Below are 23,988 nucleotides of genomic sequence, written 5' to 3'. Positions count from 1 at the left end.
TGTAAGCAGTAGTAAAATAACTAGATGCATATGATATTTGTGAGTAACATAATTTTATTTCAGATTGACAGAGATAATCTAAGCAAAATCAACTAAAATTAAAAAAACTGCCAAAAGAACCTAATGAACCTGTGAGAGATATAAATTTGATAGTTTATCTGAAGGTAAATAAGCAACACACACAAATACAGTGTATATACGCACAATTTGAAGTAATTGGATGTTCCATTTTATTTACAGAATCTTACACTAGTTAATTACTCATCTGTTCAGCATTTAAAACTATTTATTTTGGGTTGATCTTCCCATGATGGATTTTTTAGTGTTTCTTTCTGGGTGTAATATAATTAAGTAGCACTTTGGGGCAAATATGGCCACCAGCAATCCAAAACTGGAAGCCAGGATGGCAAAAATCTCCACAGCCACTGCATATTTCCCTGGTGAGCTCACATATGCTGGAACAAATGTAATCCACACAGCACAGAAAATCAGCATGCTGAAAGTGATGAACTTTGCTTCATTAAAATTATCTGGAAGTTTCCTGGCCATGAAGGCTAACAGGAAACTTACCGCCGCCAACAGTCCAATGTATCCCAACAGCACAGAAAAACCAGCCACTGAGCCTATAGCACATTCATATACTATTTTAGAGCGGATATAATGATTGTTTTTATGGGGTGTCGGGGACGCAGTAGATAACCAGACTGTGCATATTGCTACTTGTGTAGAAGTTAGGGCTAAAACAGTTCCTCTTTGCTGTGCTGAACCAAACCACTTTATGGCAGATTTACCCTCTGGTCGAGATGACTTGAATACGGCTATTACCACCATAGTCTTGACCAGGATGCTGGAGATGCACAGAACAAAGCTTATGCCAAACACAGCATGCCTTAACTGACATGTCCACAATTGTGGCCGGCCAATGAACAGCAGCACACACAGGAAACACAGTTTGAGTGACAACAGCAGCAGGAAGCTAAGCTCTGAATTGTTAGCACGTACTACAGGAGTCTTACGGTGATGAGCAAAGATGACCATCACAAGAGCACAGAAACTAGTGCCTAAGAGGGAGGCAGTGGTCAGAGAAATCCCTAGCGGATCTTCATAGGACAGAAATTCAACTTCTTTAGGAACACAGTGGTCATTTTCTGGACTCGGCCAAAACTCATCTGGACACATGACGCATTCGGGTGAATCTGTAAGAGATGGAAAGAAAGAGAGATATAGGACAAGAGCACAGTATAATTATATTGAAAATGATCCAATATTTATGTTCAAATACATATTTAATTTGCAAACATGAATCTTCTCACTTGTCGTATTAGAAATCTCTCCATCGCCACATGGCAGGCAGTCAAAACAGCAGACAGGAAAGCCTTTCCTCCTAGCTCGTCTGGTGCCTGGGGGGCAGCTCTCACTGCACACAGACTGTGGGGGCTGAAGGAGGATAATCAATTTCTAAATTTCTAGATATATTTATTTACATACACCTAAAATGTTTATGTATGATCATTACTATTTTTAATCATATTCATATTAATCATAGTTAAAAAACAATTAAAAGGGTACAAAGACTTATTAATTTATTGATACTGGTTACTCATCGGCCAATGAAATGTTATTGTTTTTTGTTAAACGTTCAGACTAAACATCCTAACCAAGAGGTAAGTAACATGCTATATGTTATTTGCCTTTTTTGGCTCAAAATTCCAGTATAATGCATTTTCATCCAGTGTGAGCACTTTCCCTGTTGTTGCCCCTTCATCTACTACACCAACTGTGCGGACAACGATTGACCCATCAGACCTTGGGTGCCAGTTCATCACATCATAGATGGCCAGAGCATCTCCATTCTCATCAAATGACACACGATCCCCAAAACCTGTGGTGAAGTTCACTTTCTGTAGGTAGTGAACCAGCTGTACAGTTTGTAGACAGAACATGTGTTATATTACATATGTGGCAGAACTTTGTATATTGTGTGCACTATATATGAGTTTTACCTGCCAAGGTTTCAGGTTGGTTATGTCGGCACAGCTGTTCCCACTGAATGGTCCTCTCCCCTCCTCACACTGCATCAGGTCATGAATTGCATGTGCCAGGGCATAAACTGCCTTATACACATTATATGAGGCCCTCAGCTCTGATACATCATTGTATGCTGTTTCTGTGCTGCTCAGATCCTCATGCCCTGAACATTTGGTTCCACCTTGTTCTTGTTGTTCATCTACAGACTCAAACTTGCACCCAAACATTTTCTCCCAGAAGATTTTTATTGTACTGTTTTTTGGATTATTGTCAGGGTGGAGATGTATCAGAAAGTCATGAAGTCCCTGAATCTGTCCACGACGGATGGCAATGCCCAGTGTCCCCCCCAGTAGGGGCAAATATTGTGGAGTTTGTAGGACAGGTGTTGTTGTCCAAGCCTCACTTGCAATCCACTGCCTGCCTGTCACATTTTGCGACAACAATTCATCCATCAGGGATGACAAATCAGTTGAGAATGCTACAACTACCTTGGCTGTAGAGGTCTCTATAACCCCTACTATTCGATGAATGTCCCTGTGGTTATTATCATAAGGCAAAATCTCAGAGAATGCCACACAACCCCCAAACAGCTGCATTTCCTGCTGGAAGGACTGAGCAGCATAGATGCCGTAGTCATCATCACTGTAGAGGAGACCAACCCAAGTCCATCCAAAATGTCTCAAGATCTGAACCATAGCCCGCACCTGGAAGGCATCACTGGGGATTGTTCTGAAGAAAGAAGGGTACTTTTTCCTGTCACTCAAACAGGAGCAAGTGGCATAGTAACTAACCTAATACAAATCACAAGAACAAAACAAACAAACAAAAAAGGTTTCTCAGGCAATTTCACACTGTGAATGAAATTCATAAGAAATGAGAAGCAAGGGAATAAATTGGTTTTAAAGCACACACACACACATTTTTAATTATTTGCAAACTGATATTTGGAAACAAATACTGTGTATTTTATGGCAAAAACATATATCATGTCTTACCATAGGAACTCGAAACAGACCCAGGACACTGGAAATTGCTATTGATTGACTTGAACCTGGGTCCCCCACAATCCCAATCACAGGAGGAGGGCCAGTGCAGTTGAGGTCTGAGAAGTACTCCTCTGTCCCGCTAGCCAGGGATATGGCAGCCCGGAACGCCACTCCAAGTCTTAAGCAGTTATCATAGATTTGGTAACCAAGCATGATGTTAGACAGCAGGTCATTATTATTGTTAATCTCATTTATGGCAAAAACCATAGTCAGTGCCTGCTGGAAACTTGCCATATAGAATCTGGAAATAGCAACACAAATTTTATGACTAAGTAGTAATGTATCTAGCTTACTGTATATTTAAAATCAGAGATCAATTATAATATAATTATTATATAAAGTAGATTACAACCACATTTCTATTTTGTCCTTGTGCTTTTCTACTCACTATTTGAGTTTTGTATGCAGTATATAATTTCAGCACAAAGTTGTAATGATGTAGTTTCTATTCTCATATATTAGTTGAGTTGAAAAGCTAAATCTAGAAGTCACGGGAAAAAAATAATTCAGAAAAAATATTGTAAACAATTCACAATCAGCAGCTATGTCATTGTTTTTTTTCATCCTTTTCTTTAAATCTCATTTTACTTTTCTTTCATACTCTTTGTTAAGCACAGCAGTTCTCATTCAATCCAAACTCACTCCTCACACTGGGGCAGTTCTGGCTCAGTTCTGAAGGTAAGTTCTGGGAAGACTTTGAGGTGCTGAACCTCAAACAGGCCTCCAATGATGAAGTCTCCAACCTGGTACATCCCGTTCAACTTGAAGCGTCTTTGGAGCTGACAAGAGTCTGAGATAAAAGTAGCAGTGATATAGTTAAATGACAGATACAGGCAGATATTTAGAGTGATCCACATCTCTGTCCTTCTTCCTTTTTCTTTATGACAAACTCAGCTAAATTCACTGTATGACCCAGTGTGGTTTTCTTTTATAGTAGGGGAGGTGTCACTTGAGAAATAAGGATATCCTTCTGGGTAACTGTTTTGTGTCATTTTCAAATCATGAGTAAAGTGTGACAAGGTATTTTTCATTCATTCATTCATTCATTCTGTCCATTAACCTAAATACCATTCGATATATAAATATAAATATTAAACACTTTTTATCAGTTATTAATTAACTAATTTTTATAGTTAACTGGTAATTGATCAGTTACTTCAAACGTAGGCAATTGATGTCAGCCTGTTTATATCATATTAAATACACATTTCACTCATTAAAAATTAGACAATTTAGTATGTTTTTTTAAGCCTTTTGAATTATGGGGACATAGGCAGTGTCCTCATAAACCACCTTCACACTGTAATACCTCTGTCATACCCATGTCATTATACAAATTTGTGTCCCTATAAACCACCGAAACCAGTGCACACACTCACTCAAATCAAAAACATGGATTATGCATTAGAAGCAAATTGGGAAAACAATTATGGAAAGTGTGCATTCTCACAGTTCTACACACGCACGCACACGTATGCATTCATTCATTCACATTCCGTTAAGCTCCATCCTGATTTTAGATGAATTTGAATGCAAAATCTCATCCCATAATCGCTTATTCTGTGCTGTCTGTTCTTAGAAAGGCATGGTTTAATAAGGTTAGCATAACATCATAATATTGCCTGTAGGTGGAGTACGCAGACTACAATATATGAAGGTGGCACTTGAAGACTGAAAGCTCTAACAGAAGAAAAACCTATTGTTGACACATTTTATTTATTTACTTAAATTCAAGGTTTAATAATAAAAGTTAAACTCAGTCAACAGCATTTGTGGCATAATGTAGATTTTAAATTTTTTTTAAAAATTCATTGTATTCTTTAAGAAAAAAATTGGTGAGTGGCTTGCAATAAATAGGGCCACTTTGTAAATGTTAAAATGCTATTTCACACAAGACATAGAACATATGAATTTAAGTCATCTTAATGTGCATATTGTTTGTGTAAATCATTCATGAATTCATTTTTAGATAAAATGCTTCTTTGAACTGAATGTTTCAATTTATGTGAGGGTATGTAAGGGGTTTGTTAGACCTGACAGAGATTTATTTGAAAACAAGCCACGCTTATTTGATTGAAAACAGCTGCTAATTGTTCTTTACCTGCATCAAAGCTGTTTATTCATGTTTCAACAAGCAGTACATTTGTTCAGCATTTAAAACTAAAGTTTTTTTTGTTTGCTTTTTTTTTTTTTAGGTTGCTCTTCCCATGATGGCTTTTTTAGTGTTTCTTTCTGGGTGTAAAATAATGATGTAGCACTTTGGAGCAAATATGGCAACCAGTAATCCAAAACTTGAAGCCAGGATGGCAAATATCTCTACTGCCACTGCATATTTCCCTGGTGAACTCACATATGCTGGAACAAATGCAATCCACACAGCACAGAAGATCAGCATGCTAAAAGTGATGAACTTTGCTTCATTGAAATTATCTGGAAGATTTCTTGCAAGGAAGGCTAACAGGAAACTTACTGCTGCTAAAAGGCCAATATAGCCGAGTAGCATGGAAAACCCAGCCACTGAGCCTATAGTACATTCATATACTATTTTGGAACTGACATACTGGCTATTTTTATGCGGTGCTGGAGATGCATTTGATAGCCAGACTGCACATATCACAACCTGGAGGGTTGTTAGGACTAGAACTGTGCATCTTTGTTGAGCTGCTCCAAACCATTTCATAGCACTTTTACCCTCTGGTCGAGATGACTTGAACACAGCTATAACCACCATAGTCTTGACCAGGATGCTGGAGATGCACAGAACAAAGCTTATGCCAAACACTGCATGTCTTAACTGACACGTCCACAACTGAGGCCGGCCAATGAAAAGCAGCACACACAGAAAACATAGTTTGAGTGATAACAGCAGCAGAAAGCTGAGCTCTGAATTGTTAGCTCGCACAACTGGAGTATGGCGGTGATGCGCAAAGATGACAACCACTGCAGAACAGATACAGGTGCCGAGCAAGGAAACAGTGCTCAAGGAAATGCCCAGAGGTTCCTCATAGGATAGAAACTCCACTTCTTTTGGGACACACTCATCCTTTTTTGGATTGGACCAGAACTCATCTGGACACACTGTGCACTCAATGGAATCTATGTATATGAAAATTAAAGCGAGAGAACATAAAAACAGAGGCATAATGTTGAACTGTGATTAAATAATACTACTGTTTCAACTGTTGTAATTTTGCTGGCATGACTCTCTTCACCTGGTAGATTAGAAATCTCTCCATCTGCACATGGCAGGCAGTCAAAACAGCAAACAGGAAGGCCCTTCCTTCTGGTTCGCCTGGTGCCTGGTGGGCAGCTCTCACTGCACACAGACTGTTGAGGCTGAAGTACACATAAAACACACACACACACACACAAATAGTGCACTGTATGTTGTATAATTTCCAAAAAGTATACTTCCTTCAGCAAAAATTACACACATAATATGTTATCATAGGAGGGTTCTGTTTCAATAGTTTAAAAGATTGAAAAATACTTACTTTATTTGTCTCTAAGTTCCAGTATATTGCATCCTCCTCCAATGTGAGCACCTTCCCTCTTGCTGCCCCTTCATCTACCACACCAACTGTTCGAGCAACTATTGATCCATCAGAGCTTGGCTGCCAGTTCATCACATCATAGATGGCCAGAGCATCTCCATTCTCATCAAATGACACACGGTCCCCAAATCCTGTGGTGAAGTTCACTTTCTGTAGGTAGTGAACCAGCTGCACAGTTTGTAGACAGAACATATCCATCTTAATGATTTTTATGAATATGTTTTGTTTTCGTTTTCCATTTAGCTATCCTATAAAATTTGAAATTAACAGTATAACTGATAAGCTATGTTTCTGTCCACAGGAGTCTTACCTGCCAGGGTTTTAGGTTGGTTATATCGCCACATCTGTTCCCACTGAATGGCCCACTACCCTCCTCACACTGCATAAGGCCATGTAGTGCATGTGCCAGGGCATAAACTGCCTTATACACATTATATGAAGCCCTCAGCTCTGAAACATCAGTGTATGCTGTTTCTGTGCTGCTTAAATCTTCCTGTCCTGTACACCTTTTTTCTCCCTCTCTACCTCCAGTGTCAAAGCTGCACCCAAACATGTTCTCCCAGAAGATTCTCACCATATTATTTCTCAAATTATTGTCAGGATGGAGGTGTAGCAGAAATTCATGAAGTCCCTGGATCTCGCCTCGACGGATGGCAATGCCCAGAGTGCCTCCTAGAAAGGGCAGAAGATGCTGAGTGTGAAACACAGGTGAGGTGGCCCAAGCTTCACTTGCAATCCACTGCCTGATGTTACATTCTGCAATACCACCTCATCCATCAAAGGCAGCAGATAGGCTTCTGTGGAGAACACCACCACCACTCTTGCTGTAGAGGCCTGAATCCCTTGTACAATGTGCTGGATATCTACGTGGTTGTTATCAAGAGGCAAGATTTCAGAAAAAGAAATACAACCTCCAAACAACTGCACTTCCTTTTGGAAGGACTGAGCAGCATTGATGCCATAGTCATCATCACTGTAGAGAAGACCAATCCAAGTCCATCCAAAATGCCTCAAAATCTGAATCATAGCCTGCACTTGGAAGGCATCACTGGGGATTGTTCTGAAGAAAGAGGGATACTTTTTCCTGTCACTCAAGCAGGAGCAGGTGGCATAGTAGCTAACCTATAGGAGAGATCATAATGACAAAAATAGTTGTTATAGCAATTACTCTTTTAAATTAGCAGACAAAAGGAAACATTTTGTGAAAGGTAATGGAATTTTATATTTAACTCATCCTACCATAGGTATTCGAAACAGTCCCAGCACACTGGAGATTGCTATACAGTGAGTAGATCCAGGATCCCCCACAATCCCAATTACTGGAGGAGGGCCAGTGCAGTTGAAATTGGAAACGGTCTCCTCTGTCCCACTAATCAGGGCGGTTGCAGACCTGAATGCCAGTCCAAGCTTCACACAGTTGTCATACAGATGATAACCGAGGGTTATGTTAGGCAACAGGTTAGGATTGTTATTGATCTCATTTATGGCATATACCATAGTTTGTGCCTGCTGGAAACTTGCCATATAGAATCTAGAAAAGGCAGCACAATGTTTACATTCAGTTACCCAAAATAATATCAGAATATCATCACAAAAAAAAAAAACATCCCATGATAAGATGATCTCTTGATCTCTCTCATCTCAACACATTTAAAACCTTTCATTAGACAATCAGCTCTAAACGAAATACATAAAACATAGACTTTGTTCTGCATGTTTCCTTCTATTGTCTTTCAAATGTCCTTTCCTTTTTTGCCATCCGTTTAGCCCAGGCTCACCGCTCACAATGTGACTGCTCCGGTTCTCTTTTAAAGTTCAGTTCTGGGAACACTGTGATGAGATGAAATGCAAACAGGCCTCCAATGATAAGGTCTCCGTCTTGGTACATCCCCTTCAACTTGAAGCGTCCCTGGAGCTGACAGGAGCCTGACCTTGTGATTGAAGATGCAGAGATACAGGTAAAGGACAGATAAAAATATAAATATAGTGTTATCCACATCTCTATTACTTTCTCTCATACACCCACTTGACTCATTAATGTATGACAAGTCAGCACTGTTTTATAGAGCAGGTGGTGTCACATGGGCGTTAGGAAAGATGTCACTCTGGGTCTCAATTTTTCTGTTTCAGAATTTGCACAGTTTAAATGCAACACAGTTACCAATATTACAGTCTAAAACTCAGAGGTGTGATATTTGTTATTTTCTAGCAATAAACATTCTATTTTTTAACAACAACAAAAAATTAAGAAGAAAAAAGTTTAAAAAAAAATAAAAAAATAAAATAAATGGTCACAATTAACAGAGAACTGGGACCATGTAATGTTGTGCTAGCCACGTTCTATGGTAGGCTTATTTTATGTTAATAGTAATAGTTTAACAAATCTAACTTTTCAGTTCTCATAAAAAGGATTGTGATTCTAATGCACACACACACACAAAAAGAAGCTGGGTGGGGGAGTGTGTTCTTTAATATATCCAGTAGATGGCAGTCACCTAATGACAAGCTCTATTTTCTCACAAACATATAAAAATACACACTAACAGTAGCTCTGTGAGTGAGTGTTGATCAGTCTGCCCTTTTTTCTATATAATTGAAGTAACAAACAAATGAGAGAGAGAGAGAGAAATTTATTTTAAAGTTTATATTTTATGCTATGTTTTCTGGACATCAGGCCTGTTTTTTTTTTTTGATTATTCAAACAAAAAGATGATTCTGAACTATGTTATGAAAGATATTAAATAATTATTTGATATTCTAATTTGCAATGTGTGTGTAAACATGACCATAAAAGGGTATTCCCTTTCTTTACATTGTATCTAATTTGCATATTAATAGGTTTTTGGAGAAACATGTAATGAAAAAGAAGTTCAATAATGACAGCAACACCTTAGCAACCCTAATAAACATGCTGTATGTCCTGATGTCCACTACAGAGGTCATATTCTGATTTAAATCCCCATAGCATTTTTCTGACATTTGTTTATGATTAACAATTTGAGAATTAGCCAGATTTAAATGAAAATTACGAAATATTATATTTTCATAGGAGTGGTCAATTCAGTCATTCGCTCAATGTCAATGTCATTTTTTAAAAGGGTCATATGATGCTGCTAAAAAGAACATTATTTTGTGTATTTGGTGTAATGAAATGTGTTTGCAGTTTAAGGTTAAAAAAAACATTATTTTCCACATACTGTACATTATTGTTTCTCCTCTATGCCCCGCCTTTCTGAAACGCATCGATTTTTACAAAGCTCATCGGTCTGAAAAAGCGAGGTGTGCTCTGATTGGCCAGCTATCCAGTGCATTGTGATTGGCCGAATTCCTCAAGCGTGTGACAGAAATGTTACGTCCCTTACCATATTGTGATGCCTGCGGCAACCACATGTGACGACCCCGGGCTGGACTCCGCTTCGTCCACGGTGAAAGCCGATCCAGCGATCGACAGCGCAAAGTTGAAGTATTTCCTCAGCGACTAGCACGGATCAACTCTAGGCATGACGAATGATATTGTCGTCCCCTTTTGGAAGGCCAAACAAAGTAGTTTCGCTTTTACAATGAATCACACAGTGCATTCATGACATGGCGGCGGCGGCAACAATACTACAGCGAGAAAAAAAGTTATGCCTTCTTTCTTTGCGTGAACATTTGGGCAACGTTATGTAAATCTTCCCAGATAGTGACGTAGGTATGTGGGGGCGTGTTAGATCGAGCCGTTTTAGGTAGGACTGGATGACTCTTAACTTTTATAAAGAATATCTCTTTGGATTTGAGACTTTAGTCTTTGCAACTTTACAGGTCTTCTTTATGCACCAAGAGCTTGTAACACTCCAAAGAGAGAGGAAAAATTGAAATCGCATCATATGACCCCTTTAAAGACCAAGGAGGAGTTTTCATAGATAAACTTTTTTTTTTCTAAAAAAGCCCTAAATGTGTTCTACCCAGACTTAAAACTGTGATGTGTGGAAATTTGCTAAAAGTAAATGTCTTCTACAGAGGAAAACTGTCTATGGCTGTGTCTCAGGAGGATATGTACACACTTTGTTCTGGCTCACATGATTCGCGCAGAATGATAATTTGATCATTTTCAATATAATCCACAAACAATAAGAGGTTAAATGAAATGATAATCTAATCATCCAATTTATTTGAAGCTTTCAAATAATTATTCTGTGCTATATTTAAATTATATTTAAAAAAGTGGTTGTTTATAACATATCTGTTGGCAATATGTAACCTATTGTGGCCTATGGAATTTTTAATGTTACACAATTCAAGGCTGGTAATGATAACATTCATAATGTGATGCTTTGCCACTATTTTAGGATTCCTAATACATTTCAAAGTGCCTTGATCTGAAGCACTGTTAAATCACATGACCTAAGTAACTACTCCACCCACAAAGTATATCATTGGCCAGTCTCATCTGATGTTACATTCGGCATCTTGACACTTTTTTTTATAACTGAGAGCTCTAGACTTCCAGACATTCTGGATGGGGTCCTCACTAGCTGTTTCCATGGTTGGATTTGAAAGCTTCAGCAATGGCCAATAAGATGCCAGTGACTAAACTGGTACTACTTGGTCTGTTGCTTCTGTTGTACTTCTCAGTAGTTTTCTGCAACGCATTGGACAATAGGTGCTGGACACTGGGTGATTTTAATTCACCAGTACTGGAAAAGGATGGTGATATTGTAATTGGAGGACTGTTTCCCATGCACTATATAGCCCCGGAAACTGACCATAATTACTCTAAACAGCCACAGCATCAAGAGTGCAGCGGGTGTGTGAAACAACATGCAGAGAATGAAGAACATATTGTATATTGTATATATATATATATTGTATATATTGTATATGAAAATATAAAATAATATACCAGTTTAAAATAATAAATATAAACCTTGAATGTAATGTGAATACACTTTGTTACCCATAACATTTACTGTATTATTATGCTAAAATAATGGTGATTATCACTTTTGTGAACTGTTCTCCTCAGAATAAACCTGTTTGTTAACTTCTCACTACTGCTATACCCAGCTCTCTACTTGTTGTCTTTGCTCTCTCCTCATCTTTTCAACAGATTTGATTTCCGTGCATTCCGCTGGGTCCAAACAATGGTGTTTGCCATTGAAGAAATTAACAGTAACTCCAGTTTATTACCAGGAGTGACACTAGGCTATCGGATCTTGGATAGCTGTGATCATGTGCACACCAGTCTGCGAAGCACGCTTTTCCTGGTGAATGGCACCTCCAGTCAAACAAAGGCTAATGCTGATGACAGTGCCAAATGCCTTTCCACTGCCCCAGTGCCAGCTGTCATTGGTCTGGCATCATCATCGCCCACACGGGCTGTGGCACAAACTTTGGGTCCATTTGGAATTCCACTGGTAAGAGTCTTGTAAGAGATGATAATTCCAGATATTTATTTATTGTTGTTAATTTATGTATTCACTTATTTTTTTGTTAAACAACACACGATTGTGCAAAATTTCAGTCAAAGCCTTTTCCATCTGCTGCTGTTATAAAAATCTAAAGTTATAATCAAAAATCATAATTGTGAGCTTTTTAACATTATGTATTGAAGATATAGTCAAACTACGAGAGCAATATGCCATAATTAAGCTTTGTGAGCATTTTAACACTTATTTTCATGTTGTGTCTTCCAAGAACCTGCATTTATTGAAACCTTTAATGCTCATAAAAACAAATCAGAAAAGACCAGTGCTATAAACTAATTTGTCTGTTGTTACATATTATTGAATAAATAACATTAGTAGCCAGATTATCTGTTTTATTAATGATCGTGCAAAAAAAATAAAATAAAATATAAACAGGCGCTTTAGCTTTATCTCTATAATAGGTTACTCATAAGCTATCCTCTGGGTTTTTAGTACTATTTATTCTCCTGATTCTAGTGCATACTATTGATTATGTATGTTGCAGCGAATTAGCTAATGCCAAAAATATGTTATCATTTGCCCAGGTTGTACATACTTGTTTTTAGCACCAAAAAAGGGAAACATCTTAGCGAGAGAGAGAGAAAAAAAGATCAGCATCTATAACCTGATCAGTGCGGCAAAATATATTTAAGACATATTTCTGTACACTGTTCTAATATTCTTTATTGGTAAATTTTTAGAGAAAGACAGAGGAGGAGAAAAAAACCTTCTGCCAAAAACAGACAAAAATCAGACAAATCCATAGTTTCACATCTCTCTTAATCTCCTTTTTTTCGATTTGTCTTTCTTGTCTTTCAAGATAAGCTACTTTGCAACCTGCACCTGTCTCACAGATAAGAAGGAATACCCTTCTTTCCTGCGTACTGTGCCCAGTGATGTATTTCAGGTGCATGGACTGGTCCAGTTGGTTTCACACTTTGGCTGGCGCTGGGTGGGTACAGTGGGCACAGATGACGACTACAGTCACTATGGCATCCAGGCCTTTACCGAGCAGCTTGAAAGACTTGGTGGCTGTATAGCTTTTCACCACACTATACCCAAAGCACCTTCCCAGGCACAGATACATGCAATTCTTAATAGCCTGGAGGGTTCCACTGCACAAGTGATTATAGCATTTGCCACTGAAGGACAGCTGCTGGAACTCTTGGTTGAAGCAGCTCATAGGAATCTAACAAGGAGGCAATGGGTGGCCAGTGAAGCCTGGGTGACAGCCAAACTTCTAACTATCCCTGAGCTTCACCCTGTCTTGGCTGGAACAGTGGGATTTGCCTTTAGGGGCACCACTATTCCAGGTTTGGCTGAGTTTCTCCTCAGGGTTACACCCTCACCTAGACCTGAATCTGTTTTCACCAACATGTTTTGGGAGGAACTGTTTGGATGCAGGCTAGGTTATAAGGATGGTGGTGATTCTAAGTTGTCATCACTCTGTACTGGTTCAGAGGATCTAATGGAGACTGAAAATAGCTATACTGATGTATCAAGGGTGAGAATTTCATACAATGTCTATAAGGCAGTGTATGCTATTGCTCATGCTCTACACCAACTGTTACAATGTGGTTCTAAGGAACAAAGCTCAGATCACATCTGTAAGACTGAATCAAAGTTCTCTCCGTGGCAGGTAATATTTATGTGTGTGCGTGTATGTATGTATGTATATATATATATATATATATATATATATATATATATATATATATATATATATATATGTGTGTGTGTGTGTGTGTGTGTGTGTGTTATAAAATGTGTAACAATTATTATTAAAATTATTTTTTTAATGTAATTTTTTAAGTATTTATTATTTATTGCTTGCCTTAACTAATTCAATAGCTCCTTCACTACCTGAAGAAAGTACATTTTACAAACCAGTTCAATGAGAAGGTGTATTTTGACAACAATGGAGAGCCTGTGCCCCTCTATGACATTATAAACTGGCAGAAAAATGACAGAGGTACAATCCGGTTTCAGATGGTGGGCACCTATGATGGATCTGCCCCAGATGGACAGCAGCTTAAGATAGATGAGGGGTTAATTCAGTGGGCAGGGGGACACACTGAGGTAAGCCTGTGCTTGAATGGCAAACAGTTGTGAAGCTCCTAGCTATTAGTCTCCTGATTTTATCATGTTTTCTATGTAGGTTCCTGTTTCCTTATGCACCCCTCTTTGCCCCCCTGGATCACGGCAGACCACTCGACCAGGACAGCCTGTCTGCTGCTTTGATTGTTTGCCCTGTGCTGAAGGGGAAATTAGCAATATCTCAGGTAAATATCTATCTATCTATCTATCTATCTATCTATCTATCTATCTATCTATCAGGAGCTACACATTATAACCAAATAAACTGATCAGGACACCGATATGGATGATTTTATTTTGTGATAATAACCAGCTGCCTGTCCAGTATCTCACATATCACATGGCTACTCACCAAATAAATGAATATATTGAAAATATTGATTTGAGTATAAATGAGTGCATAATTCTAACTGTATATTAGCTTAAAGCCCTGTGACCATAGGACAAGTGGTTTGGAGAATGGATGAATGGAATTAGCTTAGAACTTCTGCTAAGAAAAAAGTTAAATTATAAGGTTTAAAAAAATTTGCAAATTGATCTAGCATTGAAAAAATTGATCTAGCATTGAGTACGGTGGCCAAGAGAGCTCAATGCGCTGCAGCTTAAGAAAACACATGCAAACAGAAAATGCATCAGCAAATTAAGAAATCAGTTTGACAACATATGTTTGTTTACGAATTAAACATGTGGCCACAAGAAAAACATGTCGTTCCCTCAACATAAGAAGTTGTGGCCATGAGAAATGGATGTTGTTCCTTCAACATAGGACCTTGAGACCACAAATTCACATCTCATGCCCACAACATGAAGATGTTGTTATCTTTACAAAATGATCTTGTGACCATGACATATTATTACATTGCCACGAGTTAAGTCGTGGCCACAACAAAACTAAGTGAACCAAGTGAACTAATGTCCCCTCCCGGTCACCATAATATGGAACAAGACAGCAATGTGATAATAAAGTAATGGAGGTTTGAGTTGTGACCCACCTGACCCGTTATGACCCATCTAACCAGTACAGAATTATGGATGACTGTGAATTTTAGGAAACATTTGACTGCTGAATGCCACGATCAGTATTCTGAATAAAGAAATCAAGTATACCAAAATAGATTTTTCCAGAGAGTTGTGTAATAATATCGTATACATTTTGGAAATTTGGTTGACCCAAAGTGTCTGTTTCTGTCTACTAGGTGCTACTGAGTGTATCAAGTGTCCCCAGTACTACTGGCCAAACAACGAAAGGATTTCTTGTGTTGCTGGTATAGAGGAGTTCCTCTCATACCATGAAATCATGGGAATCATTCTCATATCTTTGTCTCTCTTTGGAGTCGCTGTGGCAACTGTTATCACAGTGATTTTCTTCCTTTTCAGAAGCACACCCATAGTTAAGGCCAACAACTCTGAGATGAGTTTTCTACTGCTGTTGTCTCTCAAACTTTGTTTCCTTTGCTCACTGGTGTTTGTGGGTCGGCCCTCACCATGGACATGCCGTGCCCGACAAGCTGCATTTGGGATCAGCTTTGTTCTATGTATCTCATGCATACTGGTCAAGACCATTGTTGTGCTTTTGGCCTTTCGTTCCACTATGCCTGGTTCCATTTCTCTAAAGCTATTTGGCCCTCCACAGCAAAGGGTTTTCATCTTCTGCTGCACGACAGGCCAAGTTATTTTGTGTGCTTGCTGGCTGGCACTAGCACCTCCTTACCCCTACAAAAACACGTCCTATCAGGGTGGTAAGATTGTACTAGAATGTAAAGATGTGTGGCCGCTAGGATTTTACCTGGTGCTGGGCTATATTGGATTACTCTCTTGTATGTGTTTCACCCTTGCCTTCCTTGGAAGGAAACTTCCAGATACATTTAATGAAGCTAAGCTCATTACATTTAGTATGCTTATATTTTTTGCTGTGTGGATCTCATTTATACCAGCATACAACAGCTCACCAGGGAAATACACAGTGGCTGTTGAGATATTTGCCATTCTTGCTTCCACGTTTGGACTTCTGTTTTGTATTTTTGTACCTAAATGTTATGTAATTCTGTTAAGGCCTGATTTAAATACTAAGAAGAGAATGACTGGAAAAATCTCAAAATGAAATGTTATTAACTTTCATGACAGTGACTCTTTCTATGTGGTCAATATTTTATTCCTGTTCATCATATTGTTTGATTATGATTGTTATATTGTTTGTAAATATATAGGGGCCACTACAACTATTTACCAAATTCATTTTGTTAAGATTTCTGTATTTTATTGTTGTGTGTAACCATAATTAACACTTGATAATCATGTTGACATAAATAATTAAAAAGCCTTTTATTGCCCAAATATCCAAGTTGACATACATGCAAACAGAATTGAAAACATATATATATATATACAGTGGGTACGGAAATATATATATATATATATATATATGAACAATATCACATGAGTAGACGTGAGATACGGCTATGTATCGGCACAGCTGTGATTCGGCCATGGGCACGAGGCTGCAGACCAAGTGCCGTAGGTAAACAAAGCATGCGGATATACAGCCATATTTCATGTCTACGATAGTGACATTGCGTTTATACAACAGTTTGATGGCACGAGTGTATAAATAAATTAGAAACAACAATGAGTGTCTTTAACAGCTCTCTTTTGTGCAGAACTACTTCCTTCCGCCACGGATTCAAATCTAAAGTTGACAGTTTAACAGCTGAGCCCAAGCCTCCATTACTAATTTGAAAACGTCACTTTAGAACTAGTAACGAAGGAATATGAGTTGCTTCTTTAAAAGCTTATTGTATTACTGTATTAAAAGCAGTGTATTATGTGAAGTAGAGTATTATGAGAGTGATTAACTCAGTGAGTGTGATTACCTGCACCTGATACAGCATTCATTCTTCAGCATAATCTCATATTCACAATAAAACATTAGTTTGAATGTCCACTGAGGAAAGCGACAGGCTCTTTGTCATACTATTCTTTCATCTGTTAAGGGTGATTTCCATTGACAGCGCTGCTCAGTGCATTTGTTGGTTGCATCTTACAAGCTGTTGTTAAAAGTAAAAATAACTTCCGTCTGAGTTTTTTTCAACATAAAAGTCCTTACTGCAGACTCGTAAAAACAGTCTCTTGTCGCCATCTAAAGGCGGAACAATGAAACTAAAATCACTATCACAAACACACCATTTCTCAATATTAAACACTATTATTAAAAAGTACTAGTACTATTATTTTAAACAATAATATTTAATAAACAACAAATACAGCAACTTCGGTATACATACATATATATATATATATATATATATATATATATATATATATAGTAAAAATAACTTCCGTCTGAGTTTTTTTCAACATAAAAGTCCTTACTGCAGACTCGTAAAAACAGTCTCTTGTCGCCATCTAAAGGCGGAACAATGAAACTAAAATCACTATCACAAACACACCATTTCTCAATATTAAACACTATTATTAAAAAGTACTAGTACTATTATTTTAAACAATAATATTTAATAAACAACAAATACAGCAACTTCGCTATACATATATATATATATATATATATATATATATATATATATATATATACATTTAGTTTTTTTATTATTATTATGTATTTATTTATTTATTTTTTGCAGGTACAGCACAAACATTATTTAAAAAATAATAAACACATGATGCTTCAAGGTCCAGCTCCATCCATAATGTGAATATATAATGTTCAATGTTAATTACTGTGTGCACCTCTGCAGTTCGTTTGTTGTGTGGCTCAGAGGGCTTTTGATGGTACTTTACCCATTAGGTGTTTTTTGGTATTCTGCTCTGGCCTAAATACAATAATGAAACATTTTGGAGCAAAAATACAGAAAACCAGACCAAAGCTTGATGCTAAGATAGCAAAAATCTCCACAGCTACAGTAAATTTTCCTGGAGAGCTGACATAAGCTGGAATAAAGGTGATCCATACAGCACAGAATATGAGCATACTGAATGTGATGAATTTAGCCTCATTGAAGTTATCAGGCAGCTTTCTGGCAAGAAAAGCTAAAACAAAACAAAGGAAAGCTAGTAGTCCAATATAACCCAGTACAGCCCAGAAACCTATAGCTGATCCTAAATTGCATTCTAGAATAATCTTTTCTTTGTAGTGTTGCATATTGTTGTAAGGAAAAGGAGGGGATATTGTTAACCAAAGGACACATATAAGGACCTGTACAAGAGTGAAGCCCAAAACACTAAGTCTCTGTTGAGGAGGCCCAAACCATTTCATGACATTACTTCCTGGTAGTGTAGCCTTGAAGGCCATTAACACCACTATTGTTTTCCCTAGAACACAGGAGATACAGAGGACAAAAATTATCCCAAATGCTGTGTGACGCAACATACAGGACCACTCAGTGGGCCGACCAATAAAAGTAAGTGAACAGAGGAAACACAGAGTTAACGAGAGTAGAAGCAGGAAGCTTAGTTCTGAGTTGTTGGCTTTTACTATCGGAGAGGTCCTGTTTTTGTAGAACACTAAAGTTATGCTCAAAGCCACTAAAGAGCCAGCAACAGAGAAAGCAGCCAGTATAATCCCAAGGATCTCATCCCAGGAGAGAAACTCCACTGGTTTAGGAAGACACCTGTCCTTCTCATTATTGGGCCAATACTCAGGTAGGCATTTGTGACAATCTAAAGAATCTAGAAGATGAAAACAATCAGTGCTTAATCAGTGCTTAGACATTCATGAACCTCAGGAACAAAATGGAGACATGCATCTGATCAAACTACTGTTTTAAGAAAGAGAAAAAGAAAGGTGTATGATATGGTGCGGATGTCTGTTTATTTTTAGTAATGCATCACAAATACATTAATATGCTGTTTGGTGTTAAGTCTACATACACATCTCAGAAACTGCTAAATGTTAATGGTTAAAAAAAAATAATAACTGGTGTTATTTATTTATTTGTTTGTTTAATTTAGTACTGCCCTGAAAATCTACATTATTTAATATAGCAGATGTTTATATAAAGTGCACAAAACAAAAGAAAAAATAAACAAACTGGTTTAAAACTGTGTATTACTACCTAGTTGATCAATGACTGTTTTTGTGTTTTGTGATAGCTGTTCCTGAGCCTCTTGTTTGTTCTTCAGAAATAATACTCCAGGTCCTGCACATTCTTTGGTTTTTGATTGTGAAATCCATCTTTCCACACGCAAGACAATTGAGGCGCAAACGTACACAAATCCTCAAGAAGCAAATACACTACACTTTTAAAAAGGGTGACCAGTGTAAATGCAAAGTAAATTTCTAAGACTTTTGCGCGTTTTAAAATAGATTAGATATTAAATATTTTCCTTTTTTCTGTATCATGAAGTCTCCTATGTGATTGGCCCAGACATATGTGTGATTTATCCAGCAGCATAAACCCAATCAAAGTACCTGTCTCATTGCTGATTTCTCCTTCTGCACAGTTAATGCAGTCATAACAGCAGACAGGTCTTCCTTTTTTCACAGCCTTCCTCATACCTGGAAGACAGCTCTCGCTGCACACAGACACGGGCACCTGCAGGTAACAGATACACACAGGATCAGAATCAGAAATTAACCTGGTATTTGGTTTTTTTTCTGGTATTTGTTGTTATGCTGTTAAAACATTACAAAAAATACATGCATACATAACCAACCAACTCAAGACTGTCTAGTTATTTATGTTCAGTACTTGCACAGTGATTTATTCCAATGAACTGTTTCAATGATAGACATTGTATTTTTATATGGTTAAGAGGACATCAAAAATTTAAAATGTCCCTTAAAACCATTTTCGGGGGAACTGTAATACACTTGCCAGAACACACTTTACCTTTTCACTGCCATCATACCAAATGATAGCTCTGCTCAGACTAAATTCTTGGCCTTTAGGCTTGGATGCATCATATTGACCCACTGTCACAAAATCAACTGAACTGTCTCCTTGAAGTTGCCAGTTCACAAGTTCATATGTGGCCACAGGGTCTCCATTGGTGTCAAATGAAACGGAATAATTATTTTTAGTAAAGTTCACCCGTTTGAGTTGATCAAAAACCTGCATGATGAACATTACAATTTCAAACTGTGCTGTGATTACAATTTGTTGAATAATTAGAACCCAAATAGTGGATGTGACTGTATAATTATTTTATAGTAGGACAACGCAGAAGTTATATTCCATGATGCATTTTAAAATCTCTATTGTTTCACATTTACAATTTATTCCACGATGAGAAAACGTACCTTATGGGGATCAACTATGATGCTTTTGTCACATCGATTTTCCTTACAGACAATGCTATGGAGGGCATGAGCTATAGCATATGTGGCTTTGTACACCATATTTGTGACGCGCAACTGGGACGTGTCAGTGTACGGGTTCTGTAAAGCGCGCAGGTCCTCTGTGCCATCACATGCTGGCATACCAGCAGAAGAACCTGTCTGCCTTTTTAGACTACAGCTGAATGAGCTTTCCCAGAATTCTGTCAGCAGGGGAAATTTTAGCGCTTGTTCTGGAGACAAGTCAAGTAAAAATTCACGAAGACCCGGGATAACTGACCGCGGGATTGCAAAACCCACTACACCGATACACAAATTGTACCGAAGCATTTCTGGGTCTGTAACCCACGACTCGCTGCCAATCCACTGCATCGGGGGAGGCGGCTGCTGGCTCAGCTCTTCTAAAAGAAGTCTCATATCACCTGAAGCCAGGAAGGCAACAATTACACGAGCCGTTGATCTGCGAATGACTTCAGCCACTCTTTTCAGTTTGCTGCTTGGCTGGGTCCTGTAATAGGCCTCAGAATACTCCACACAGATTCCCTCCTCCTCAGCAGCTTTCAGGAATGATGCCATGCCATTGTTCCCATAGTCTGAATCACTGCGCACTGCTCCGATCCACGTCCATCCGAAGTGCTTGACCATCCGTGCCAGTGCTGCCGCTTGATGGTGATCGCTGGGGATGGTCCTGAAGAAAGTAGGATACTGCCGCTTGTCACTGAGACACGCGCACGTTGCGTAATGACTCACCTGTAGTGCACAATGGGGGAACATTTATTTATTTCCGAACATATAACGACTTTAAAATTTTCTGAAAAGTCAGACTACTCCAATAATACGCATTACAAATGTTTGCTTTGACAACGGGTTTCAAAGATTTTCCAGCTGTTATGGAAAATTTACAACGATTTTTACAATTACTAGGCATTTCTGACACAGCGCCAACATTTTTATTATTTATTTATTAGTTCTGTAAATATCTTAGAAGACTAAAATACATTTATTCTGAGCAAACACCTGTGGAATTCCAAAGGGACCGAAAAATCTTGAAGTGCTTATAGACGGTGTGGAACCAGATTCTCCGACAAGTGCGGGAACTGCAGCCGATTTTGCACAGGAATCAGTGTCGTTAAAAATGAGATCTAGTCCGTTGGCAAGCTGTAATGCTACTTTGACTGCCATTGGCACAGAGCCACAAGAGTCATATATATGGTACCCTAATGTTATGCCTGGTAAAAGATCAGAGCTGTTGTTGATCTCTTGGATGGCGAACTGCAAGGCACGAGCAAAGCGCAGCTCCCTGAAGTCCATGCTGTTGAAGCACACACGAAAAAAACTATTAGGCATAATAATTCAAATCATTATATATATATATATATATATATATATATAGTGTCTGTATTATCAGTCTGTGTTTTTCATGCACTGATTCAGACTCTGTCAGTGGACTCTCAGGACGCTCATCAGGAGCCTGTCCTGAGCTGTGCTCAACTCAAACACTTCGCCAGAGAGGCCGAACTCAACACAGACTACCAGCTGGCAGCACAGTACTATCAGGAGGTGAAGCATCACAGCTCTTCTGCTGCTTTAACATACTATCATACTAGATTCCCTCTCTACCCATCCTAATAATGTACACAGCATGCTTTTCACAGTAGTTTATAATACAGTGTAAAGTACATTATTCATTGTAGTATATACAAGTATATACATTGTTTCATACTGAGTCATATTTTACCCATAAATCAAAATTAATATATACGTATATATATATATATATATAGTGACATTTTAAATTTTCTTCTAAACTGAGCTTCTTTTTATCAGACTCCTATGTGTAGGTTCAGAATTTCACTTTGGCAATAAATAGGTTATTTTCATTGCCATTAAAGTGAAATAACTGAACATAAACATAGAGAAAAATGATAATTTTATAAGAAAATGTCAAACGGCACAGAGGCTTTTGCATCTGAACTCTTCATATACACACACACACACACACACATTTTTAACACAATCACTTTAATCCATTCAAGACTGCTCTGTTTAGAATTGTATTCAATTTTATATCAAGTTCTAACCTGCCACTGCACTCAAGTGATCGTGGCCGTCTAATGTAGATGTGCTTCTCTGTCTTCAGATAGTAATGAATGGTGAAAGCCCCTCCGATGACAAAGTCTCCATCCTTGAAAAGTGCAGGGGGCTGAGGGTCAGCTTGGAGGATGCAGGTGCCTAAATTAATCCCACACACAACAGGACAAAGCCTGGCAATACACAGTAGTGTCGTTGTCAATAAAAGATGCATGTCTCTTGCTGGGCAAGCAACCACAAATAGGAGGTGAGCATTACACCTTGTTTTATATACCCACCAGCAACTACTGTTGTGAAAATGTGAATGAAAAAAAAATGTTAAAGGGTGTGGTTATTATTTCATATCAGTCAATCATGATGAGAAAATGTGTCTGAAGTGAATCATGAATTTTTTAAAACACCCAAAACAGGACCTTCTTTAAAGTCATCCCACCCCCTCCCAGTCTCAAGAGAAATGTTGATTATGATAGAAGGCATGTTTTAAATTTATATTTGCTTTTACCTGATTGTATTACTTATTTTACAAGCGTTTTATCTTATTGTATTAAAGGGGTCCTATTATGCTCTTTTACAAAGTCTTGATTTTGTTTTGGGGGTGTACTAGAACATGATCTCATGCTTGGTGGTTAGAAAAACATATTATTTTTCACATAATTTACATGATTAAAATACCTTTCTGCTGATGTTCCCTCTGAGGCGGAGCCCGCTACAGATGGTTCCAAGGTGGTGGTGCCTGCTCACGATGTTCCCTGCGATGTGGGGGAGCTTGCTTCTGGCCTTCCCGAAGCAGCAGAGCCTGCTGATATTCCCTTTGGGGTGACGGGGCTCATTTCAGGCCTTCTCGAAGCGGTGGAGCCCGCTGATGTCCCCTTCTAGGCGGCGGAGCTCGCTTCAGGCCTTCCCGAAGTGACGGAGTCCGCTGATGTTCCCTCTGAGGTGGCGGAGCTCGCTTCAGGCCTTCCCGAAGTAGCGGAGCCTGCTGATGTTCCCTCCGAGGTGGCGGAGCTCGTTTCAGGCCTTCGAGAAGTGGCGGAGCCCACCACTGCTGTGGTGGCCACTGGTTCTGCCCTGGGTCCCCATCCCGCCGGCACTGCCTTAGTCCTCAGGTGCCCCTCCAGCACACGGACCCATCCCATCTCATCCCTCCCCCTACTTCGCCCCCACTCTGCCGTCCCCCTGGTTGGGCACTTGGGAATGTCTGAAAGCCATTCCTTAGAGGAGGGGTTCTGTCATGAGTCCGGGCCCTGCATTTCTTCCTCTCACCAGCAGAGGTCACCGTCCTCCTGGACTCCATTCCCCAAACTCCACTCACCTGTCACTCATTACACCCTCAGCTGTTCCCCATTGTCACAGACTATATATTCTCCTCTCGCTCACCACTCTGCCTGGCTTATTAATTGTAGTTGCTGTTTAATGTTTTGGACACATGCCTA

At 38.7% G+C, this 23,988-nt stretch overlaps 3 protein-coding genes and 1 pseudogene across 3 annotated transcripts; 1 reads left to right on the top strand and 3 right to left on the bottom strand.

Annotated features, from left to right (window-relative positions):
* Positions 1 to 282: 282 nt before the first annotated feature.
* Positions 283 to 3,931, bottom strand: LOC107568275 (extracellular calcium-sensing receptor-like). Its single transcript, XM_016254209.1, has 6 exons — positions 3,717 to 3,931; positions 3,024 to 3,315; positions 2,004 to 2,819; positions 1,692 to 1,919; positions 1,314 to 1,437; positions 283 to 1,196 (listed from the first exon to the last, which is right to left on the bottom strand). Exons 1-6 carry the CDS (start codon positions 3,929 to 3,931, stop codon positions 283 to 285), a joined length of 2,589 nt encoding a protein of 862 aa, XP_016109695.1.
* Positions 3,932 to 5,265: 1,334 nt separating this feature from the next.
* LOC107568273 (extracellular calcium-sensing receptor-like) lies at positions 5,266 to 8,627 on the bottom strand (annotated as a pseudogene).
* A 2,560-nt stretch (positions 8,628 to 11,187) lies between these two features.
* On the top strand, positions 11,188 to 16,273 carry olfcu1 (olfactory receptor C family, u1). The gene is made up of 6 exons (XM_016254207.1): positions 11,188 to 11,414; positions 11,718 to 12,024; positions 12,896 to 13,714; positions 13,927 to 14,154; positions 14,234 to 14,357; positions 15,369 to 16,273. The coding sequence occupies exons 1-6, from the start codon at positions 11,188 to 11,190 to the stop codon at positions 16,271 to 16,273; spliced, it is 2,610 nt and encodes an 869-aa protein (XP_016109693.1).
* A 1,668-nt stretch (positions 16,274 to 17,941) lies between these two features.
* Positions 17,942 to 23,691, bottom strand: LOC107568268 (extracellular calcium-sensing receptor-like). Its single transcript, XM_016254205.1, has 7 exons — positions 23,650 to 23,691; positions 22,546 to 22,649; positions 21,482 to 21,776; positions 20,429 to 21,214; positions 20,019 to 20,240; positions 19,598 to 19,721; positions 17,942 to 18,855 (listed from the first exon to the last, which is right to left on the bottom strand). The coding sequence occupies exons 1-7, from the start codon at positions 23,689 to 23,691 to the stop codon at positions 17,942 to 17,944; spliced, it is 2,487 nt and encodes an 828-aa protein (XP_016109691.1).
* Between the last annotated feature and the right edge of the window lie 297 nt (positions 23,692 to 23,988).

The sequence above is a fragment of the Sinocyclocheilus grahami genome, unplaced genomic scaffold (genome assembly GCF_001515645.1).
Source record: "Sinocyclocheilus grahami isolate Dianchi unplaced genomic scaffold, SAMN03320097.WGS_v1.1 scaffold1230.1, whole genome shotgun sequence".
Lineage (NCBI taxonomy): Eukaryota > Metazoa > Chordata > Actinopteri > Cypriniformes > Cyprinidae > Sinocyclocheilus > Sinocyclocheilus grahami.
The sequence above is the reverse complement of the archived record's forward strand: the minus strand, read 5'-3'. Positions and strand labels throughout refer to the sequence as shown.

What these genes read in the sequence shown, in the direction of transcription:
- LOC107568275 (XM_016254209.1), bottom strand. Translation starts at nt 3,931, where the DNA reads ATGTGGATCACTCTAAATATCTGCCTGTATCTGTCATTTAACTATATC. An exon ending in CCAACCTGAAACCTTGGCAG is followed by an intron (nt 1,920 to 2,003) that starts GTAAAACTCATA and finishes CAAACTGTACAG; the next exon opens with CTGGTTCACTACCTACAGAA. An exon ending in AGAGATTTCTAATACGACAA is followed by an intron (nt 1,197 to 1,313) that starts GTGAGAAGATTC and finishes CATCTCTTACAG; the next exon opens with ATTCACCCGAATGCGTCATG.
- olfcu1 (XM_016254207.1), top strand. Translation starts at nt 11,188, where the DNA reads ATGCCAGTGACTAAACTGGTACTACTTGGTCTGTTGCTTCTGTTGTAC. An exon ending in GGGCAGGGGGACACACTGAG is followed by an intron (nt 14,155 to 14,233) that starts GTAAGCCTGTGC and finishes TTTTCTATGTAG; the next exon opens with GTTCCTGTTTCCTTATGCAC. An exon ending in GGAAATTAGCAATATCTCAG is followed by an intron (nt 14,358 to 15,368) that starts GTAAATATCTAT and finishes TCTGTCTACTAG; the next exon opens with GTGCTACTGAGTGTATCAAG.
- LOC107568268 (XM_016254205.1), bottom strand. Translation starts at nt 23,691, where the DNA reads ATGGGATGGGTCCGTGTGCTGGAGGGGCACCTGAGGACTAAG. An exon ending in TCATAGTTGATCCCCATAAG is followed by an intron (nt 20,241 to 20,428) that starts GTACGTTTTCTC and finishes TTCATCATGCAG; the next exon opens with GTTTTTGATCAACTCAAACG. An exon ending in AGAAATCAGCAATGAGACAG is followed by an intron (nt 18,856 to 19,597) that starts GTACTTTGATTG and finishes TTCATCTTCTAG; the next exon opens with ATTCTTTAGATTGTCACAAA.